Source organism: Hyaena hyaena, unplaced genomic scaffold (assembly GCF_003009895.1).
Source record: "Hyaena hyaena isolate Hyena2069 unplaced genomic scaffold, ASM300989v1 scaffold_51, whole genome shotgun sequence".
Lineage (NCBI taxonomy): Eukaryota > Metazoa > Chordata > Mammalia > Carnivora > Hyaenidae > Hyaena > Hyaena hyaena.
In genome coordinates this window covers 3,598,543-3,620,305 of record NW_024080683.1, presented here as the reverse complement: position 1 = coordinate 3,620,305, position 21,763 = coordinate 3,598,543, and the positions used below count along the sequence as shown (strand labels likewise).

The window sequence follows — 21,763 nt, the reverse complement described above, 5'->3', positions numbered from 1 at the left end:
ATCCGTGCAGTAAAAAGCCTCAGAATTCTTATGGAGCTGACTCCATGACTCATTCACCTGCCCAGTGATGTGCTGTAGATGGCGTTCGAGGGTAAGGTCAAACACAGGCCAGCATTCGTTGACAAGTGTGCTTTCTTCCAGTGGCTGTGGCCACCAATTTACAGTAAATTAGAGATTTCTGGGGCGGTCCCAATTCCTTTGTAAGTTTCAGGCGTACATCATCCTTTACATCTTTTCTGACTTAAGTACTCTTTGGAGAACCTAAGTTTATGTCAATACTAGTTGAAAAAATTTAAACTGAATACATCAGTGGGTTTTCTTTACCAGAAGTGATTTGTGCCCATACCCATTGATCCTTTTTGGAAGTCCCAACACACCATGGTTTACCACATCCCTGTAGCCTGTAGCTGGCCTCAAAACTCAAAATCTATCTTGTCAAAAACTCTGTCCTTGAGCCTTGAGCTAGCTTCCTAAACTTCAGCCATTTGACTTGGCTTTGGTCTGAGACTGGGAACTATACATCTTCAAATGGGGGAAAAATAATAAAAACTTATTCCTTCTGCTTGAACATATTCTACTTTGAGTTCAGAGGGTTTTCATAGAAGAACACACAGTAATCATCATTCGAAAGTACTTTTCTAGCATTGATCTAGGATTTAGACCGGCACTTAGCTCTAAGCAGGCTAGGCCTGGGGTGTGAACTGAATCCAGCACGCATTTTAGCGTCAGGAAGACCTGGCTCTGGGGAACCTGGTGGCTCAGTCAGTTGAGCATCTGACTTCGGCTCAGGTCACGATCTTCTGGCTTATGGGTTTGAGCTCCACTTTGAGCTCTGTGCTGACAGTTTAGAGCCTGCTTGAGATTCTCCACCCCCGCACTCTGCCCTTCCCCCTTGCTCATCCACCCCCCCCAAATAAACATTAGGGGTGCCTGGTGGCTCAGTCATTTAAGCGTCTGACTTTGGCTTAGTTCAGCATCTCATGGTTTATGAGTTCAAGCCCCATGTTGAGCTCTGTGCTGACAGCTGAGTCTGGAGCCTGCTTCGGATTCTCTGTCTCCCTCTCTCCTGTCCCTCCCTTGCTCATGCTCTGTCTCTCTTTCAAAAATAAACATACATTAAAAAAATTAAAAAAAAATTAAAAAACAACAACAAAAAGACCTGCCTCTGCTGTTTTCAGTAACAGCATGTCCTTAGGCAACTTCCCTCTGGATCTCAGCTCTTGCCTGGAGGACAGGGAGATTATGTCTCCCTCGCAGGCTCCACGAAGATTAAATGGAGTAATATAGGGAGGGCGTCCAGTAAAGCACCAGGACACAGTGGATGCTTATAAACTGATACCTTCTCTGGGGAGCCTGGGCGGCTCGGTCAGTTGAGTGTCCAACTCTTGGTTTCCCAGCTCAGGTCATGATCCCAGGTTTGTGGGACTGGGCTCCATGCTGAGTGTGGAGCCTGCTTGGGATTCTCTCTCTCTCTGTCTGTCTCCTTCCTCTCTCTAAAATAATTTTTAAAAAAATTGCCAGTATGCCTCCTTTTCTCCTCTAAGCTATTTGGAGACCCCAAATCCAGTAATTATCTTCAATTGTAAGAATATTTACCCCATCTTCAATCAGTTGTAACCTCTGATTAGTGAATACTATGATAAAACCACAAAAGGGTTTTTATTGGGTGGATGGTGCCTATGTTTCTTTGATGTCCAGCCCGAAAGGACCACGGAAAGTGATGAACTATGGGGTCTCTCTAACCATCAGTCACGTGAGCCACAACTGTAACTTGTCAAGGGAAAAATCACGTTTATTATTTCATTCTGTCCTAGGCAGAGCCAGAGAGGGTTTCAAATTTTAGGTCAGTGATTACTCTGGGCTTCACAGCTGTGGTTGTTGGCTATGGGCCAGCAGTTACTTATTGGCAGTTTTGACTGAGGAATACAGGGAGCACCGGGCTGGCTCAGTCAGTGGAGCGTGGGACTCTTGATCTCGGGGGGTCGTGAATTCAAGCCCCACATTGGGTATAGAAAAACCCACACACAACACTAGAGCAGAGGGACGGGGTTTGATAGGAATTAGTTAGCCTCTAGGCCCAGAGTATATTTCTCTAGCAGTCAGGTTAAAAAAAAAAAGGGTTAGAAAAATCTAGGAAAGTTAAGATTGGGGGTGCGTGGACTTTATCACAAAGTGGCAAATACCCATAAGAATGGGCGCCACATTGCAACCACTCATTGGAAGTCAGTCCAGTGCAGATTGGGTTCCACAGGTCCAGGTCATGATCGCGTAGTTAATGGGTTTGAGCCCCACATCAGTCTCTCTGCTGATAGCTCAGAGCCTGGAGCCTGCTTCTGATTCTGTGTCTCCCTCTCTCTCTGCCCCTCCCTTGCTCACACTGTGTCTCTCTCTTAAAAATAAAAAAAAAAAATTAAAAAATATATATACTGTATTAGAACATTGTTGGAACTTACTTTATGCCTGGAGTTTATGCCTGTGCCACGTGCTGGGGTTGCAACAGTTAAGTTAACTTGGAAAGCTCAGAGTCAACCTGGCAGAGGCCTAGGGATCTGGTTTAGTGGTAAACTTCCACTCTGTACTAAACAGAAGTCTCCGGATTAACTTTCAACCCAATCCATTCCTTCCATGCTGTGAGGTCCAGCAGAATTTCCCATAATGGTGGAACTTATTTTTATAATGATGGAACCTTCTGTGTCTGTGGCTACCATCTTCAACAGTGTTGTTCTGGAGAACTAACAATGGAAAGATTCAGGAGTGGCATGTTCAGCATCTACTTGAGCAGACAATTTCAGTCTTCACTTGAGTAGCATCCTCTGCAGTATTGGACTCTGTTGAACATGTCATCCTTGGAAGTGTCTCTTCTCTAGGTTTCCGGGCCATGATGTTTTTGTGGCTCTTGTCCTACCTTTCTGTTCCTTCTTGGTCTCCCTCCTGGTTCTCCCCTTTCTGCCTGCCTCTCATACAAGGATTTCCTGGGCTCAGTCCTTAGTCTTTTTCTTTTCTGCACAAACCCTCCCTGTGTATTGCTGTCCTAACATTCTCAACATCTCCTGAGGGCTCACTATGTATACAGCGTTCTAAGCATTTTGTATGCACAGACTTAATTACCACCACTTGCATAAAATGTAGGTACTGTTACTATCCTCATTTTATAGGTGAGGAAACAGAAGCTTAGAATAACTTGGCCAAAGTCACAGCTAATCATGGTGAAGCTGAGACTCAAACACAGATGAGTGACTCAATCGGGACCCATGTACGTGGTGACCACCTCTTGCTGATGAGTCCTACTTCCTTACCTGCAGTCAAGAACACATTTTTCACCACAGAGTTCTACCTGGATGTCTTAAAGGCATTTCAAATTCAACGTGATCAACAGCGTGAGCTCTTTATCTTCCCACCAATGCTTCTCTTCCACTAGTACTTGTTCTGGTTAGCACCATTCATTAGTCCAGAACCATCTACCAACCCTGGAGGTCGCCTTAACCTTCCCTGTCCCTCACTCTGAATCCAGCTGACGCCTCTTGAAATTTGGAAGGCCTCCTCCACCCCCAGTGCCTTGATGGAGGCCTTGTAATTCCTTAGTTGGATTTCTGCAGTAATCTCCTAGCTTCCGCTCCTGTCCCCATCCCGTCCACCCGCCATATTGCCAAGTTACCTTTTAAAAATGCACATCTGTCCATATTATGAAAGATCATCTAACCCCTCCATGAGTGCCTCTTACAAAGCCTTTCATGAGATGATCCCTGTCCGCTCGTTTCTCTATGTTCTCCAGGCTGTACTCCTTATGCAGCTGCATCCGATAATCTGACCTCTGTAACGAGACCTCTGCATCCGATAATCTAACCCTTGTACGTGCTTGTCCTTTTATCCCAAGTGCTCTTAGGTTCCTTCCTCTCCTACTAAATTCTTACTCCTCTCCTAAGACTTAGCTAAACTTTGTCCTCTTCCGGAAAGCCTCCTCTCACCTTCCTTCTTTGGGGCCTTCTGTGTCCTCTCACACCTCCACTTATAGCCTGTATCACACCACTCAGCATTTATTTAGATATTTGTACCCCCCGCCTACTGGGGCCTCCCTTAAAGCAGGGCCTGGCCCTTATTCCATCTTGAATCCCTGGCACCTACTGTGTGCCTAGCACCTAGCAGATGCACTGAACTGAACACAGTGATACCTCTGGGTATTCAGACTCCGAAGCAGAAATCTTATACACCGTAATTCCACTTCTGGTAACAAAGTTGTGTTTAGATCTTGGGAAGGGGCTTTAGACCAAAAAAGTCAATCCACCAGTGGACCATTTGTGAGCTCCCTTCCGAGGCGTTTCACTTGGCACAATTCCAGTAAAAGAAATGAAAATGAGTGTGGCCTCACACCCTACCTGATAGTGATGATCTGCCCAATGCCCAAGTCCAGGTCATTCAACTGTGCGATAAACACGGCCGCCACTGCCTCGTAGAGCGCAGTCCCTTCCATGTTGATGGTGGCACCGACGGGCAGCACAAACCTCGTGATCCTCTTGTCCACCCGGTTCTTCTCTTCGGCACAGCGGAAAGTGACAGGCAGTGTGGCCGAACTGGGTGATAAAGGAAGGGGGGGGGGGTGCCTGGGGGCTCAGCCGGTTAACCGTCCCACTTTGGCCCAGGTCCTGATCTCACAGTTCGTGGGTTCAGGCCCTGCGTCGGGCTCTGTGCTGACAGCTCAGAGCCTGGAGCCTGCTTCAGCTTCTGTGTCTCCCTGTCTCTCTGCCCCTCCCCGATTCACACTCTGTCTCTCTTCCTGTCTCTCTCAAAAATAAACATTAAAAAAAATTAAAGAGAAAGGAACTTACTCCAGTGCTCAATCGTTGCCAAGAGAGATGCTTCTATTCCCCAAACTAAACCAAGAGCCCAAAGCATGCTGGCAGCCTGCAGGTCCAGGAGTGAGGAGGCGCCGTGTCCCCCATTCTATAGGGCCCACCACAACCCCTTTCTGGGCTGCAGGCCATGGTGAGGAAATATCCAGCAGGGCGACATGGCGGGGGGTGTGGGGGGGAATACAGAGGTCCCTCCTGGAGTTAAAGCTAGCCACGGCTCTCAGCCGCAGCCAGTAAGAGCTGACAGAGACTTCTTCCAGACACCCCTCCTGCATTTACCTGGAAGAGATCATGAGAGCCGTCAGAAGAGCCTGGGCCATTCCCATGGCGAACCGGAAAGGGTTCTTCCGTACGACTATGAAATAAATCAGCGGGAGAATGACAATGGAGTGGATCGCCAGCCTGGAAACAAGATGGAGAAAAAGCACGTTCATAGATGACACCCCTCCTCCGATTAATCCTTTTTTCCAAACAGCTGTTTTACTCATGATCTATCATTTGATTTTCATTATGACCCAAAAGAAAATGAGAGGGCGGGCAGGGACAGGTGTCTCCATTCCACCAATGGGGATGCGGAGACTCACTTAGAAAAACGAAGTATCTTGTCAGAGTCCGTGGGGAAGCCAGTACTGAATTCACATTTCAGAGCTCACAGAACACTCACCTCATGCCGTCAGGCCTTGTGCATGCTACTTGTGCAACAGGTGCTAAAATGTCGTCACCTGCTGCTGCTGCTGAATTCTTACCCCTCCTCTAAGACTCAGCAAAAGGTCCTCCCCCTCCAAGAAGCCTTCCTTCACCCTCCCAGGTTGGGCAGACCCCTTCCTCCTTGGTAGGTCTGTGGCTCTGCACAAACCTCTACCATACACCCCTATCAGCACCCAGCCCCTCCGTTCCCTGGACCACACTGCTGTCCTGCTGGATGGTGCCCACCATCTAAGAGGCCAGGCAGGGGGTGGTAAGGAGGAAGTCCCTGCTCTCCTCCAGTCACACTTCAGGACTGACCCTCTTTTCTTGGTTAGTCTTGCCTTCCAAAACTATTCCTCATTTCACACAGAGAAACACAGATTACCCAAAACAGGGGGCTTAAAAAAATGAGACCAAGCCAGCAGATGTCATCAGTTATTCAAAGCTGAAACAATAAGAAAGGATCGTTGTAAACACAGATCCTGAAGGTTCATCTTGACGGTCTTCACATAGAGCCTGTGGCCAAGAACTATTGAGAAGCTGAGTTTTCTTCTAGAAACCAAGGTAGGGCAAGAGAAGAGAAATCAGCAGAACTGTGTTAGGAAATGACTGCTTGGACATAGGCCCTGGCCTTGAGAAGGGTAGACAGCCCTGGTTCTTCCCCACCGGGACCCTGGGATTTGACAGTGGCCCCCACACTGGAGGAGCCCCGGCTGCTGCCTGGCACGGCTGTACTTGTGGTAAACACAGCTGAACTCCCCAGTGCACCTGAGTTCCAACGGGTGAGCTCGCTGCTCATGTTGGGTGTCTGGGGGCCACTGACCTGTGGGAGTCAAATGATGATATCTACTCATTCCCTTGGTCCATGTTTCTTAATACCTGTGACGAATGCTGCCCCTGCTTGGTATCTGGGGCCACCATGCCTAACTTATCCACCACACCTCCCCTTAAGGAGCCAAGACTGGGCTGCATTAAATATGCAAACGACCTGTCCCCTGCTGCCTTCTAGCTCTTACACCGTACCTCCCCGCTGGATGAGTTTCCCAGCATGCTCCCTGACCCTTGGGCGATGCAGGCTGCGGCCCTGGTTCAGGCCTTGCCTGCAGGGCCGGGACCACCCAGCTGTCCTCTCGGACTGGCTCAAATCTTTTTCACCCAGACCCTGCCTAATTTCTTTCTTGGGGTTGGGGTACCTGTGGGCTATTCCTACTAGTCTGGTGAGTTTCCATCCTTGAAGCAAATCCCAGGAGAGGCTACCAGTTGGGGTCTGCTCACTCTAAAAAATGATTTTAACACAACTAGTAAAGGCAGCAATGAACCGCGGTCAGGCACTTCTGCCGGCATCCGGCAATTAGTGCAGTGGGACCCTCCTCCAGTGCAGCTGGTCACAGGCTGCCCTCCTCCCCCTGCTCGCTCATCTCTGAACCCCGTATTTCCCTGTGTGGGTGAAGCCCGTCTTAGCCGAAAGGCAGCTTCTCGGTGGCAATCCGCCGGCCCAGAGGTTGCTGCCTCCTCTCCTGAGTCTGCCGTACCCGCTCAGGACGGTGGCCATGTAAAGGCCCAGCTTGCGGAATATCTCCCAGTCTTCCACTTCTATGATCTTGCCGGCAATCAGGAACAAGATGCCAAGCGGCATGTAACTGGAAAGCAAGCACAACAAACAGCCTCCGTTATCTGGTGGCTTCTTGAGGTGGGATCGCCGGGGAGGGCGCGAGCCAGGGCACGTGTGCTCGGCTGAGGGCGCGCCTGCTGCACAGGAAAGCCAATGTTGCAGCCTCGGGCCCTGGTGGACCACAGGCACCAGGCGTTAGCACATCTCAGATCCACCTGAGCTACCCTAGATGGGCAGACTGGGCGAGAACGCGCAGGCAAACGGGTTCATATCCCACACCTCGCTCCCAGGTCGCGCATCTACTGCTGATGGTCACTTCGGCAGAGCTCATCTTGCTTGACCCTCCGTATGTGGCCCCTGTGCTCTTCCTAGCCTCAGTCATCTTGTTCCCCAGGCGGTGGTGTCCGCCACAGAGCAATACAATTAGCGGTGGAAGTGGTCACAGAGCCCTGTGTGTGCAGCCCTCCTGACGTGCCTTGTGTTGGGTTAAGTATCTAACGTGCATCATTTCCCTTAATGTACTTCTCCCAACTGTAGGGGCAGATCTTTATTATCCTGTTTCACAGGTGGTGAAGGTGAGGTTCAGCAGTAGGAAGCGGCTGAAGTCACCAAACCCTTTGAGTCACCTTCACTGCCTACATTCTAGAGTACATAATGTTGAACCGACTCTATACACGTGGGGCAGGGTCACCTAGAGAAGGCGGGCTTTTTGGCATCTCTGGGGGCAGGGTGGCGCCACCAGTCTGCTCACCCATGTGTAGTTTTCACCTGGATGTATCAGGGCCCGTGCATTACCAGCTGCAAGAATTGTGAATATCACTCATGCGCTGGGCCTAACAAGGGAATACCTTGTGTTGTGATGTGCAAATAACCCTTTCAAATCTTTAATAAAAGAAAATTTTTTTCTTTCATAGTTTATTGTCAAGTTGGTTTCTATAATAACACCCAGTGCTCATCCCAATGTTTATTTATTCTTGAGAGAGAGAGAGAGATACAGAGCATGAGGGGGGCAGGGTCAGAGAGAGGGAGACACAGAGTCTGAAGCAGGCTCCAGGCTCTGAGCTGTCAGCACAGAACACAATGTGGGGCTTGAACCCACAAACTGTGAGATCATGACCTGAGCTGAAGTGGGGCGCTTAACTGACTGAGCCACCCAGGTGCCCCTCAAATCTTTAATTTAAGAGTTATTTCTTAGAGGGGCGCCTGGGTGGCTCAGTCAGTTAAGCATCTGACTTAATTTCAGCTCAGGTCATGATCTCACAGTTCTTGAGTTTGAGCCCCATGTGGGGCTCTGTGCTGACAGCATGGAACCTGCTTGAGATTCTCTCTCTACTCTAGCCCCCTTCCCCACCCCCCTCTCTCTCAAAATAAATACATTTAAAAAAAAAAGTTATTTCAGGGCACCTCTGTGGCTCAGTCGGTTAAGCGTCCAACTGCAGCTTAGGTCATGATCTCATGGTTTGTGGGTTTGAGCCCCATGCCGGGATCTGTAATGACAGCTCAGAGCCTGGAGGGTGATTCTGTGTCTCTCTCTCTCTGCCCCTCCCATGCTCATGCTCTCTGTCTCTCAATAATAAATAAATGTTTTAAAAAAAATTAAAAAAGTGATTTCTTAGACAAATGCTGGCTGGGTATAAAATGACAAGGGCTTTGGTAGAAAAGACAACAGCTAAAACCCAGATTCCTGCCAGTGAACGAACTCCTAAGGAATATGCACAATCACTGAATCCTCCCGTGTCTTCCTACTCTGTGTTTGCTCTTCCTGGGCTTCTTTACTCCCATTTTGAGGGGACAACTGTCAGGAGAGGCAGGCTGGCACGAACGGGCATCTGCTCACCACATAATGATTTGGACGATTTTCATGGTTGCATCGCTCAGAGCATTGAAGAAATCCACCAGAATCTGTCCTTTTTCGCCCATTTTCCCAATGACAAGTCCGAAGACGAGGCAGAAGACAATCAAGCCCAGGACATTGATGCCTTCCGAATACGTGCCGACGATTTTGTATTCCTTCGTTTTGTTCTGTGGATCAGAACCAAGAACATGTATGGGTTCATGGTTATAATACTGTTGGCAGCAGAGGCCCCGAAATGGGAAGATCCAACAGCCACACCTACAAAACTAATAATCCACCAGTCTGAGGCCACCGTACCCGCGGACCAAAAAACAAACAACAAAACCTCAAACCACCTATGATGTATCAAGTTTTTAATGCCTCCACCAACTTTAAAGTGGTTTTTTTTTCTTGTTCCCTCTCAAAAAATCCAATCTTGAAGATTTCTTTTGAAGATGGCTTATTCTGGGATGTCTTACAGTTTTAGTAAGAACTGTAGATTCGAGGTGCTTTTCAGGGTTATCTTAACTACTAGCTACATTTGGGGTCTGTGTGAAAAACAGGAATTAATCATGCAGGAGCTGCAAAATATTTGCCAGGGTGAACATTTTTAGGACACTGGACTTTCTGTTGCATCCTGATAGTAAAATACAGGAGCATTCTTTACTGCCTCTGGTCCTGGGTGACCAGGATAGTAGAGAGATAAATATTAACCAAATAGCAGCTACTCTGAACCATTTCGTTACCTTATGCTGAGTAATAACAGCACGAGATATGCTGAGGCACCACCTCCGCTGAGTGGTGTAGCAGGAGATTTTACGGAGATTTCATGGGGAGATAACATGGCCCAGTGGGGCAAGCCAGGTTTACATGGCTGATAAGTTACCAGGGCGCCAACCAGTTTTTACGCTCAAACTCCTATTTATTGAGTGGCCAGAGTGTGCTGACTGCTCTGGTGACACAGAAGTCTTAAAATACAGCTGGCGAGACAAGATTAACTGTGAGAAGAGCAAACCAGTGATAGCAAGATGGTGTGTAATGAACTGCACGGCGAAGCCACAAGTTACAGGCCTCATGCGGAGACTGACTGGGGGTTAGAGAAAGCTAAGCCTGACGGGTAAGTAGGGGCAGCCAGGAGACGAAGGCCAATACCAGAAACGCGGTGTGAGCAGAGGCCAAAGTCCTCACGCCGCAGGCCGCTGCGCCCTGCCTGGAGAATTCCTACTCAAACTAATTTAAGCCTCCGTGCTGAATGCGCCCGAGCAAGTACCCTGTTCTCCCCTACGGCAGTACTCCTCAGTCGTCACAGGCGGGCACAGGCCACGTCTGTCTTCGTACTACTGTGCCCACTGCCCGGCAGGGCCTGGCGCCCGTGGAGTGCTTTAGGGGCGTGTGCGGAGCCACGTGGGCAGGCAGGAATGGGGAGCACCTGAGGCGGGTCTGGATGGGAAAGAGGAAAGGCCACTGGGAAGGGAGCCGGGAAACCGGCGGGGAGCCCAGCCGTGATGGGCCACGGAGCCAACCGGGGTCCATCGAATTTGAACTCCTAAGTCTACCAAACATTTAGTTTTCCCTAAATCGTTCCCTTCTGTGTGGAGGCAGAGAACCTTCAGCAGAGACGTTCTCTAGGACTACAGATGGGCTGCTCGAGGCCCACACAGTCTTGTCTCCAAGGCCGAAAGGCCAGCAGCTCTCAAAGCCCGTGGACTTTATGGACGAGGGGATGGCGAACTCCTGGGAGGAGGCGGCCCATCTTCATTCCTCTGTCCGTGGCGGCACCGGTGAGCCCGCCGGAGTGCCGCTGCCCTCTGTCCTGGAGGGCGGCTCCCCCGCCGAGCTGCGCTGCGTGACGTACAGGGCCTGTACCACGTGGCCCGTCCCGAGCGAAAAACTCCGGACCCTGAACCACGTCTGGGCAGAGAGTTTCAGAGAAGCAAGGAGGCCCGCATTCCATACTGAGGTGGTCTTGCAACTCTAGAGCAAGAGGTGCCCACCTCAATTCAACGGAGCGGCGGCCATCACAGAGCCAACGGGGCTCGCCCTCTCCTCGCGCGGCCCAGCCGCTTCTCTCAACGCTTGCTGGCTACGTTTTACAGGGCGGCCAGCCACCAACAGAGTTAGCAAATGCTGAATCCCTGTGCCCAGGGGAAATACTGGGTCAGGTTCCGGGGGACCAGGGTCCACAACATTTTCATCAAATAACCCAGCATATGACCCTGCTTTAGGTGTGTTTCTGTTCAAAAATATTTGATGTGTATTACTGAGTGATTAGCACTTAACTCCCAACCGACACACTCAGCCTGAACGAAGCTGATCTAATACACGTATATTTTCCACACTGGACACTATAGCCGTCCTGCCCTGAGAACCACAGACAACACCAGCATTATCATTGGGGGACGTTTTACACAGTAAAATCACCATGATAAAGCACAGAAACATGAAGAGTGTGGCATAAACATGCTACTAAAAGGACACTTGTTTACAATAAGAGCTGAAACAAGAAGGCACAGCTTGGGGAGCCCTGGATGGCTCCGTTGGTAGAGGATGTGGCTCTTGATTTCAGGGTTGTGAGTTCAAGCCCCACAGTGGGCTTGGAGCCTACTTAAAAAAAATACAAGAGGAGGAGGAGGCAGGGCTTAGCCTTGTCCAGCCCGAGGGGCATGTGTGCCATGGGCGACTTAAACTTTTCACTGCTGTGTGTGTCTGCAAGTGAGAGCATAGTGTTGATTCGGGATCTGCAAACACGTTTTAGCGAGTAGATGAAGTTGCAGGTAATGAGGACTGACTGTATTTCTGTCTCCTGCTTGCTTGTGACTCAGCCCCTTCCTAGCGGGGAAGGGGGGGCAACAAGGTACCTTGGAAATGGCAGCTGTCATGATGGCTGTGACAGATGGCTGCGTCACGTTCATCGCGGGCTCACTGGGGGTACTCACTTCTTCACGCTTGGTTTTATACTGCACGTTGGAGGGAAGAAAAAGACCAGACAAATAAGAATTTTTCAAGCATCTGAGTTTAAACCATGGGAATATGTGACTTTGGCTAACGGAGTGCCACCAAAGGGTTTTGCCTCTGTCACCTCTCTTGGTTACATATTTTGACAGTACCTCCCATGAGGCTTGGGAAGTAAAAGTGAGACCATGAAATCCAAACCCTGATTCCCAGAGCCACCACTCAGTGATGTCAGAACGTTCTCTCTCATAGTAAAGGACAGATTAACAGAGCAGTAATGGGAAAGAAGGTATAGGGTTTTTTTTTTTTAATGTTTATTTTTGAGAGAGACAGAGCATGAGTGGGGAGGGTCAGAGAGAGAGAGAGAGAGAGAGAGAGAGGGAGACACAGAATGTGAAGCAGGCTCCAGGCTCTGAGCTGTTAGCACAGAGCCTGACATGGGGCTCGAACCCCAGACTGTGAGATCATAACCTGAGCTGAAGTCAGATGCTTAACCGACTCAGCCACCCAGGCGCCCCGGAAGTACCGGTTTTATTTGGAGGTGCTGCTTTAACAGATAGACAGACTCTGTAGGGATCCTAGCAATCATTCTGTTTCTATTTGTTTATTCGTTATTTTTAACCAGGGAGAAACACCTCACTACTTGGATAACTGTAGTCACCCTGACTTTAATAAGCGTCAAGAAATATATGGTTGTTCCAAAATCAACAGTCACTTGAGAGCTAGTGCATGAGTGAGATTTCTGTTGAATTCCCTTCCTTCAGCTGTTTGGTTCTGCAAGCCTTCAGCAGAGAGGTTTAAGAAAGAGCTGGTATCCCATGACGCCAGGCATAAATGTCACTCCTTCGAGGCTCTGCCACCATCACGAAGCTCACAAATGACCACTGTGGCTGCACCGCAAAGGCACCCTTGAAATAGAGGTGGTTCTGTGCCTCTTGGAAGTCGGCAGGGAGCAACTTAACTGCCATTTTGTTGGTACACACAGCGGTCTCTGTTCATGTAATTTATGTAAATGAATTCAGCAGTTTCTGATAGACTCATCTGTCTTAAGTGCACAGATAAACAAGAGAGAAGGGCTGTAAGGAAATGGGAGTGAAGAGATTGTTCAACTGTCCTAGAGACAAAAATCCTGGCTTTGTTATGTCGCCGGGGAGCGGGAGGGTCGGCAACGAATGCGTAATGATGAAGGAAAAGACCGAATACCGGGGACACCGGCCACCCGACCAGCCGTGAGGGTGAGATCCTGCCCTCCCAACAGGAGGGAGAAAGGGACAGCGAGACGAAGGGTTCCTTTTTCAGTGCCTGCATCTGCAGACAGTCTCAGCTTCTCCACAAACCCCACCTGGTTCTCCAAAAAACAGGCACAAGAGCCCACATTTTTAAACAGTCTTTGTTGGACGGGTTCCTGGTGGCTTCACTGGAGCCCTCTTGGGGACAAAGAAGTGTCACGGAAAGGGGGTGGGGTCAGTAACAATGGGACTTCTCTGGGACCTGAGGCCCAAAGCACCTGCCATTTGCTTCGCATTCACATTTGAGGGTGTGTTTCTACCATTTTTGATGGGCTTATCCCACTCCCTGGGTCACAGGAGGGAACAACAGTCCTAACCGCCGAAGCAAGAGTGGAGCCGATCTGAAGGCAGAAATCACTGTTCTCACTCACCTGCTGGAAACAGGCGTGGACAAGGTTCTCTGGGAACATATTCCTGTTGGAGACATGAAAAGCAGTGTCGCATTAAGGCAGAAGTGTTTTGTTTCTGTCACACCCAATACATGGGTGAACATGAGCGGAACACAGAGTACTTACTCTGGTTGCTCTTCTGGTTTCTCCTTTGCAAAACACTTCCTTGTATTAAGATTTTTTCCCCCTGTTGAGCTTCAACCAAGTCTCGAAAGCGCTCTTACACAACCGTCACTCAGCTGATTCACCGAGTAACCGGTCCACTCACTGTCCTCGGTGAAATGATGCACTGGCAGGCGGACGCTCACAGTTAAGAGACTCCTTTAACATCCTGTACGTATCTGTTTTCACTGACGAGAGAGTATGCCTACTGAGAGCCAGCGGCGTCCGCTCCCAAATTCTTTATGCCAACTGAGAACATCAGCATCATGACTGAATTAAAAATGATGTGAGTCAGTGAAAGGGGAGTGTGAGATGGAAGGTGTGGTTTGTCATCAAAACGAAACTCAGTGCTTGGAAACTCAACTGAACCAGTGCCTAAGATTTCCTTGGGCTGATTAGGACTGGAAAGTCCACAGAAATGGAAAGAAAAAACTGGCAGGAAGCGGCACTCAGCTTGCTTTATGGTTTCTAAGGGGTTTGCTGCTCTCTTCGTGAAAAGTGAACCTGGAAATTGTACGTGATGCCTTTATCAGCGCAGTAGGTGCAAGAAAAATAAATGGAGTCACAATCACCAGACACACTGAAAGAAAAGATTCTGGCCCTACCTCAAACACTGGCAAAGAAACACGTTTAAATTTTGTGTTGACAAAATATGTAACGCGCATCTGTGTCATTTTTAAGGATTCTCTGCTCTAACTGCTATCTTCAAAGTAACCAACCAATTCCCAGACCTGATTGCTTTTGAGAAGAGGCCTTCTCCTGTGTAATTAAAAAATGTATTTCTTCAAGTATGCTTCACAACTGACCCCCCAACCCAGCCCAGACAGAATCTTGGTGCAACAAGTGTGTTTTCTGCTTCTCCGTCTGTCCTAAATCCTGACAGAGGAGCCTGTTTTCCCATCCTCCCTTGGAACCATGGCTTGGCAGGCAGGACTGGCTGTGTCATTTCAGGGTCCAGGGCAAAATGAAAACATGCAATGATTCAAAAACTATCAGCAATTTCAAGACAGCGACAGCATTGCATTAAAGCAAGCATGTGGTCCTCTGTGACCACAGTATCACAGGCAGCATGCCCGGGGGGCTGCCCCACTGGCCAAACACTCACCGGATCAGATCCAACATGGCGTCCACCGTACTGACTTCAGGGCTGCTTCCTGTCCTGTCAATCTCATCCACTTTCTGGGTCACGCCAGGCTTGATGCTCACCACCAGCACGATGCCTGTGGCCGAGGAGAGCACCACAGAGCATTAGGAACCTTCCAGAACACCTGGTACCCCTGGCGTACCCTTCTTAGAGCCAGTAGGCATGGTGGCACTGGATAAAACTGGAAGGCAGGCTCCAGGGTCCAGCCGAAATGCTGAGCCTCAGCTGGGACCTTGGGGGCAGACTTGATTATTTTTCCACTTCAATGAACCAGAAGGAACTCTTCTCATGGTTCTTGTTTTTGTTTTTTTAAAATTTAAACAAAGAGGTTGCATTCCAGAATTGGTTCTGGAGACCCTTGCTGATGAGAATATTCTATTTTCTTTTCTTTAGTTTATGAGATCAGCCGAGCCAGGGGTTGGGGTGAGGGTGATTCATTTTCCAACTCAGTTCATTTTCAACCCACTCAATATTTTATGTAACTTTTATCCCCAGATGCCAGTTATTTTCCCGAGGCTCATACAAAACAAGCCTTACCTTCCTTCCATACCACAAGCCTTCAGATATCCGGAAGGCTGCTGTGTAATCCAAAAAAGGGTCAGGGTTAGGAAAAATATGGTTCCCTGTGACTCTCGGGGTGGAGAGGACAGACAGGTGTTACAGGGAGAGACGGTTCTTGCTGTAAGGAACTATCTAAATGAGGAGCATCTGAGGGCACCATTATGGCCCCTGGAGGTAATGGGTTCTTGTCCTTTGACGTGTCCAAGCAGAGGTGGGAGGCTGGCGCACAGACCAAGGTGTCAGAGACTGCTTGACTGCAGGGGGAGAAGCAGCAAGTCTCCGTGTCCTTTATCGGTCCCCCCAAGGGAAATGCCAGTCCACGGCGGGCAGGGTGTCGGGACCAGAGCAGGTCTGATCTGCAGGTGGGAGGAGTCAGCAGGGCAATCCGAGGACAAGGTGGGTGTGGTCCCCTCTTCTCTCAGCGTGGCAGGAGAGGCGCACCTGCTTTCCCCTTCATGCCTGCTTCCCTCAGGAACCTCATGAGGAGTGCGGCTTTGGTGTCAGGCAGGGCTGAGGCCCCCCAGGTGCCCTGCCTACCAGCACTACACCCCGCCGCATCCAACCATCTGTTAATGCGGAGCGGCAGGCTCACGCCGGCTGCAACATCTGAGTACGTTCCAGTCCTCTCTCCCCACGCGGGGCAGCCTTCTTGAAACATCAGGTCACAAAGGGTGGACCACAACACTCTCTTCACAAAAGAATGCCAACGGTACAGGAGCAGCCTCTATTCCCTTTTTAGAACTTTCTCCCTTTTTAAGTAGAATTTATACTTGGCAAGTTGCTGTGAGCTCTCAGTACCATGTGAAATTTGAGATGCACTGAACTGCTATCTTTTTGGAAATATTTCATAATTAGACTCAACTCTACTATGATAGAAGCTCTTGGCTTCACTTCCTTCTAATAAAGGCACAGAACTATCACCCTCTGTTTCTTCCTAGGGACGTTAATAAGCAGCACCCTGGCTGAACTTGGGTCACTATTATATTTTCTTCATAGAAAAGGTGTTGTGTAGACTTGAAGCCCAAAAGTTTCCTTGTACTTTGACAATAGGACTTTCTGATTTAAAAAAAAGTGCATTAAAAAAAAAAGCTCAACTACTTTTAAAGGAAGAGTCACAATTATACAGAAGAGTAAGGAATCAGAAATAGATTTTACCTAGAATCACAGCAATTATCGTGGTACAGAAATAATAGACAACAGCGCGTAGACCAATTTTCCCAGATACGCTGGAATCCAGGGCGGCAACACCTGCGAGGGGGGAGAACTTAAATTACATTTTTGTTTAATTTTTAATTTTATTTGAGAGAGAGAGAGAAAGAGAGAGAGTAGAAGGAGGGCAGAGTTTGACATGGGGCTCGATCCCACGACCCTGGGATCATGACCTGAGCCAAAGTCAAGAGTTGGACACTCAACTGACTAAGCCACACAGGTGCCCCAAATTCCACTAATTTTTTAAAGATTGGCTTCCAGGACTGGTGGGCATTCAATCCTCCAGGTGTGAAAGGAAGAGCCGAGAGCTGGCCTCTGACATCTGCTAGGCCCATCTCGGATGTGTGTCTGGATGAGATACAATGGGCAAAGGAAGGGCTTAAAAACTGCCAACACGGAAAGGAGACGGAAGAGGGGTGAGGTGCAGGCTCCCCTTCCCGATAATCCCGCCACCTCAGCCTGTGGCCAGAGGCTCTTGGGGCTGGTCATGAGACAGAAGGCGTTCCCCTCCTGCATCTGCTCTGAGAACTTCTTCAATGACTGTACGTCACATCACTTCACAGCTTCAGGATAAACCACTTCCAGAATAAAGTATCCAGAAAAAAGTTTATCTTGAGGAATGGAGAGAGTTCTTTCATCACGTGATGAACACTGTGAAACTCATGATTGTTTCCCTTTCTGCCTTTTCTGTCAGGAAGCTTAGAGTCAACCAAAAAGATAACTTTTAAAAGAAATGTTTATTTTTTAGAGAGAGAGTGGTGAAGGGGATCTGAAGTGGGCTCTGTGCTGACAGCAGAGAGCCCAATGTGGGACTTGAACTCATGAACCACAAGATCGTGACCTGAGCCAAAGTTGGACGCTTAATCAACTAAGCCATGCAGGCGCCCAAGAAAACTTTTATGTGTGACTATGAAAGTAATGATATATGTTTATTAGAATAATCTGAAAAAAGGAATATAAAATCACTGCATTCCATCTGTCATAGCTGATATTCTGATGAATTTTCTGTCAATATTTTTTTTTTTTGTAAACATAGCTAAGAGAATTCTATAGTTTTTAATCCTCTCTTCTTAATACTGCATTATGAGCATTTTCTTATTATAAATTCCTCTGGGGGAATTTTAATGTCCACATAATCTTCTGTCTTGTGACTGTACTACAATGTATTTAATCATCCACTTACTGCCGGGGCTTCAAGATAGTCAGGGCCAACTTCAATACTAAATCACAGTAATTTCCTTATTTATCCTGGCCAGTACATTTTCTTCTTCTTTTCAAGATTTTCAAACTGCTTCTAGGTTAACCATCTTATTGTGTACGGCTCTGATGGTGAGACAACTTAAAACATCCACTTTAAATAGGATATAAAAAAATTTTTCCAATTTTTAAATTTCCAATTTAAGAGACTCAGGGCCCCACTGTTAGCTGTATGTAGTCTCAAATGGTGTTGGATGGCCATAAAGTGACTGGATGTCATCTGGAAGTGAAAGGGCTGTCTAGAATGCCAACCACAGCTGTGGAGGGGGTGGCACACATCCCTCTTGCTAGAAACCCCTGCCCTTCACTGAAGATGCTCCTATAAATGGAGCCAAATGATGCAGTTGACTGGGTAGCTCCTATGTGGAAGACCGTAAGTGGTGAGGCAACCAGACCATCCTTCAGCACGCTGTCAGTGGAAGGTTTCAGAGCACCTGGGTGGCTCAGTTGGTTGAGGGTCCAACTTTGGCTCAGGTCATGATCTGAGCTTTGAGTTCAAGCCCCGCGTTGGGCTCCGTGCTGACAGCTCAGAGCCTGGGGCCTGCTTCAGAATCTGGGTCTCCTCTCTCTGTCCCTCCCCCACTCATGCTCTCTTTTTCTCTTAAAAATGATAAACATTGAAAAGGGAAGGTTTTAGACTCTACCCTGCCCTATTTCCAAAACGAGAATCCCACTGTGAATCAATCATCACAGAAAATGACTTCTTGAATCTTCAACATGTGTGACTTGTCCCGTAACCGTCAGCAAAGCCTGAAGTGCAGGGCGGTGGGGAAATTGAGGTTGTCGTGAGGCAGACACCAAGGGAAAGGTAGTAAGTTGGTGGGTTACGGCACGCGCAGGTGGCTTTTGTTTTTACTCCTCACACTACAAAAGGCTTACCTGTTGTTTTTTTTCAAGTGGGAGATTATGCTTCTCACATATAATTGTACATAATCGATGTACAGGACCGATCTGGAAGGAAGCTCATCAGCATCAGGATGACAGAACAAATCAGCTCTCACTGCAAACACTCCTCTGGCTGCTCTTCCGGAAGCTAGTATTTTGAGAGAAGGGATTCTGGCCAACTTAGCGACCACCTAAGATGCAGTAAGGGCCCATTCACCAAGCCCTGGGACAAGACTGTATCATTCCCATGTGACGCGCATACCGCAACAGATACATTCTAGAATAACCCTGATGCTAGACCCTGTTCTCTCTCTGGGGGAAAAATGCACTTCGGTGCTGAGAAGACTTTCTTCTCCTCGTCGTAAGACAATGAGAAATAATGATGCTGAGAGAAATAACAGGAACAAGAAAAAATCAAGATACACTGAAGGCCACAATTTAGAAATGAATGAACTATTTCCTATTTCGCTTCAGTCTCTTAAAAAAAAAAAAAGAGAACAGACAATAATGCAAACGTGTAAGTTTGCTAAATATATTATATGAATATAAAAATGTGCTTGAATATTCCATCTTAGAACTCTGCATTATTTTCATAATCAAATTAATTATTTATACCAATAATGGTTGATTTTAAAAAACAAAAGAGGGGCGCCCTGGTGGCTCAGTTGGTTGAGCGTCCGACTTCAGCTCAGGCCATGATCTCACGGTTTGTGAGTTCGGGCGCCGCGTCGGGCTCTGTGCTGACATCTAGCTCAAAGCCTGGAGCTGCTTCAGATTCTGTGTCTCACTCTCTCACTGCTTCTCCCCCACTCATGCTCTGTCTCTCTTTCTCAAAAATAAATAAACATTAAAAAAATAAATAAAATTGGGGTGCCTGGGTGGCTCTGTCAGTTAAGCGTCCAACTTAAGCTCTGGTCATGATCTCACGGCTCATGGGTTCAAGCCCCCTGTCGGGCTCTGTGCTGACAGCTCAGAGCCTGGAGCCTGTCTTTGGATTCTGTGTCTCCCTCTCTCTGACCCTCCTCTGCTCACCCTCTCTTTCAGAAATAAATAAAAAACATTAAAAAAAATAAAAAACAAAAGAAAATCACCAATTCCACAAAACTCCCCCTAACGTGTATAAGCCCATGGAACCCTGGCTCAAGTGAGGATGTATTTTCAGATGTCCTGCCTCGAGTCAATGTCTAATTTCAGCGGCTCCCAGCCCCAAAGGTGCTGACAAGCGACAGGCTCGCAGGGCAGCTGCGGAACTGTTCTGGGCTATGTTTTCTGTGCTCTCTTCAGGTTTTCTTCCAGCAGTGAAACAAATTAAATCTATGTAGGTAATTGTTTCCAGCATATGTTAATATGTCTTAATTTGTCTTAATGATTTGGCCATGGCTGGTGCCTCTGCTTCTATTCCAGGACCCAGCTGGCAATAAAAGGCTTCATAATAATGAGATTCTTGGTGGGAATATCTTAAACAAATACATCCCCTAAAGCAGTCAGCCAGCTCCTCTCTGCTGGAGTACAGCAACTGTATTGTAGTTACTTTCGGGAAGGGCTGGCTCTACTTCCCACTCGTCAAATCTACCTCAGTCCTACAATTCTGCAGGATAGATCAGAGATGTACTTGAGGGGCACCTGGGGGGCTCAGTTGGTTAAGCATCCAGCTTCAGCTCAGGTCATGATCTCACAGTTTGTGGGTTTGAGCCCCACGTCGGGCTCTGTGCTGACAGCTCAGAGCCTGGAGCTGCTTTGGAGTCTGCATCTCCCTCTCTCTGCCCCTGCCCCACTCACGCTCTCTCTCTAAAAAAACCCAAAAAACACACATTAAAAAAATGTATTTGAACTAACAACTGTACTCCTCTAATTGAATATGGAAAGCCTGTCTGGATGGTGTACACACCTCACCTTCTAGTAACAGCAACGATGCGGAGGATAATTCTAATGAACATGATGGTGACCATACACACCGCAATGACTGCATGTGGAAAGTGTCACCTCCTTTATCCCTCACTGTTCCGTGGTGACGCTGGGATCCCAACCCAGATCTGACCCCACAGGCCATATTCTTAACCACTGTCTCACAAGGGCTCTGTCTGCATGCTGTGAGATTACAGTCAAGTGCTGCCTCACAGAAATGGGATAGTGAAAGTGCTTCCTTCTGTGGTTCTGTTGCAGCGACCACGGGCTACTTGTGGCTAACGAGCACTTGGGATGTGGCTAATGTGTGGGTGCCTGGGGGCTCAGTCGGTTAAGCATCTGACCTCGGCTCAGGTCATGATCTCATGGTTCGTGGGTTCGAGCCCCACGTTGGGCTCTGTGCTGACAGCTCAGACCCTGGAGCCTGTTTCACATTCTACGTCTCCCTCTCTCTCTGTCCCTCCCCCTGCTTGTGCTCTCTCTCTCTAAAATGAATAAACACTAAAAATAAAATTTAAGAAAAAGGAATGTGGCTAGCGTGACTGAGGAACTGAATTTTCATTTTGCTTCATTGTAATTAATGTAAGTAGCAGCACGTGGCTAACGGCTGCCCCACCACACAGCACGCTCACCAGAGTGTCCAGGATTTAGTGGGTGCTCAGGAACGCTGAACGAACAAACCCAAGCTGCACTCCGTTACAAGCTTCAGGACAGCCTCTCTCCTGGCTGGCACGGGGCCAGGGGAGAGATGCCGGTGAGCCATCATCTCAGGCTGTGTTCCCATCATTGCACCAACCGTGTGGCCTCAGGCTCTGCAGCCCCAGTGCATTAAACAAGGTGGCCAAAGAATTCCATATTAGAGGGGGTGCCTGGGGGACTCAGTTGGTTAAGCGTCTGACTTTTTTTTTTTTTTTTTTCCTAGGAGAGAGAGAGAGAGACAGCATGAGCAGGGGAGGGTCAGAGAGAGAGGGATTCACAGACTGAAACAGGCTCCAGGTTCTGAGCTGGCAGTCAGCACAGAGCCCGACGT

General features: G+C 48.2%; 1 protein-coding gene across 1 annotated transcript in view; it reads right to left on the bottom strand.

Moving 5' to 3' along the window:
- The window catches only part of SLC1A1 (solute carrier family 1 member 1), an 88,204-nt gene that overhangs the window by 10,976 nt on the left and 55,465 nt on the right, over positions 1–21,763 (bottom strand). Inside the window, exons 3-10 of the mRNA XM_039230870.1 lie at positions 16,633–16,725; positions 14,878–14,992; positions 13,593–13,635; positions 11,839–11,937; positions 8,984–9,168; positions 7,067–7,174; positions 5,127–5,249; positions 4,374–4,568 (exon numbers count right to left, since the gene is read on the bottom strand). Of these exons, the coding sequence (XP_039086801.1) occupies positions 4,374–4,568; positions 5,127–5,249; positions 7,067–7,174; positions 8,984–9,168; positions 11,839–11,937; positions 13,593–13,635; positions 14,878–14,992; positions 16,633–16,725 (961 nt within the window). The remainder of the gene's footprint in view (positions 1–4,373; positions 4,569–5,126; positions 5,250–7,066; positions 7,175–8,983; positions 9,169–11,838; positions 11,938–13,592; positions 13,636–14,877; positions 14,993–16,632; positions 16,726–21,763) is intronic.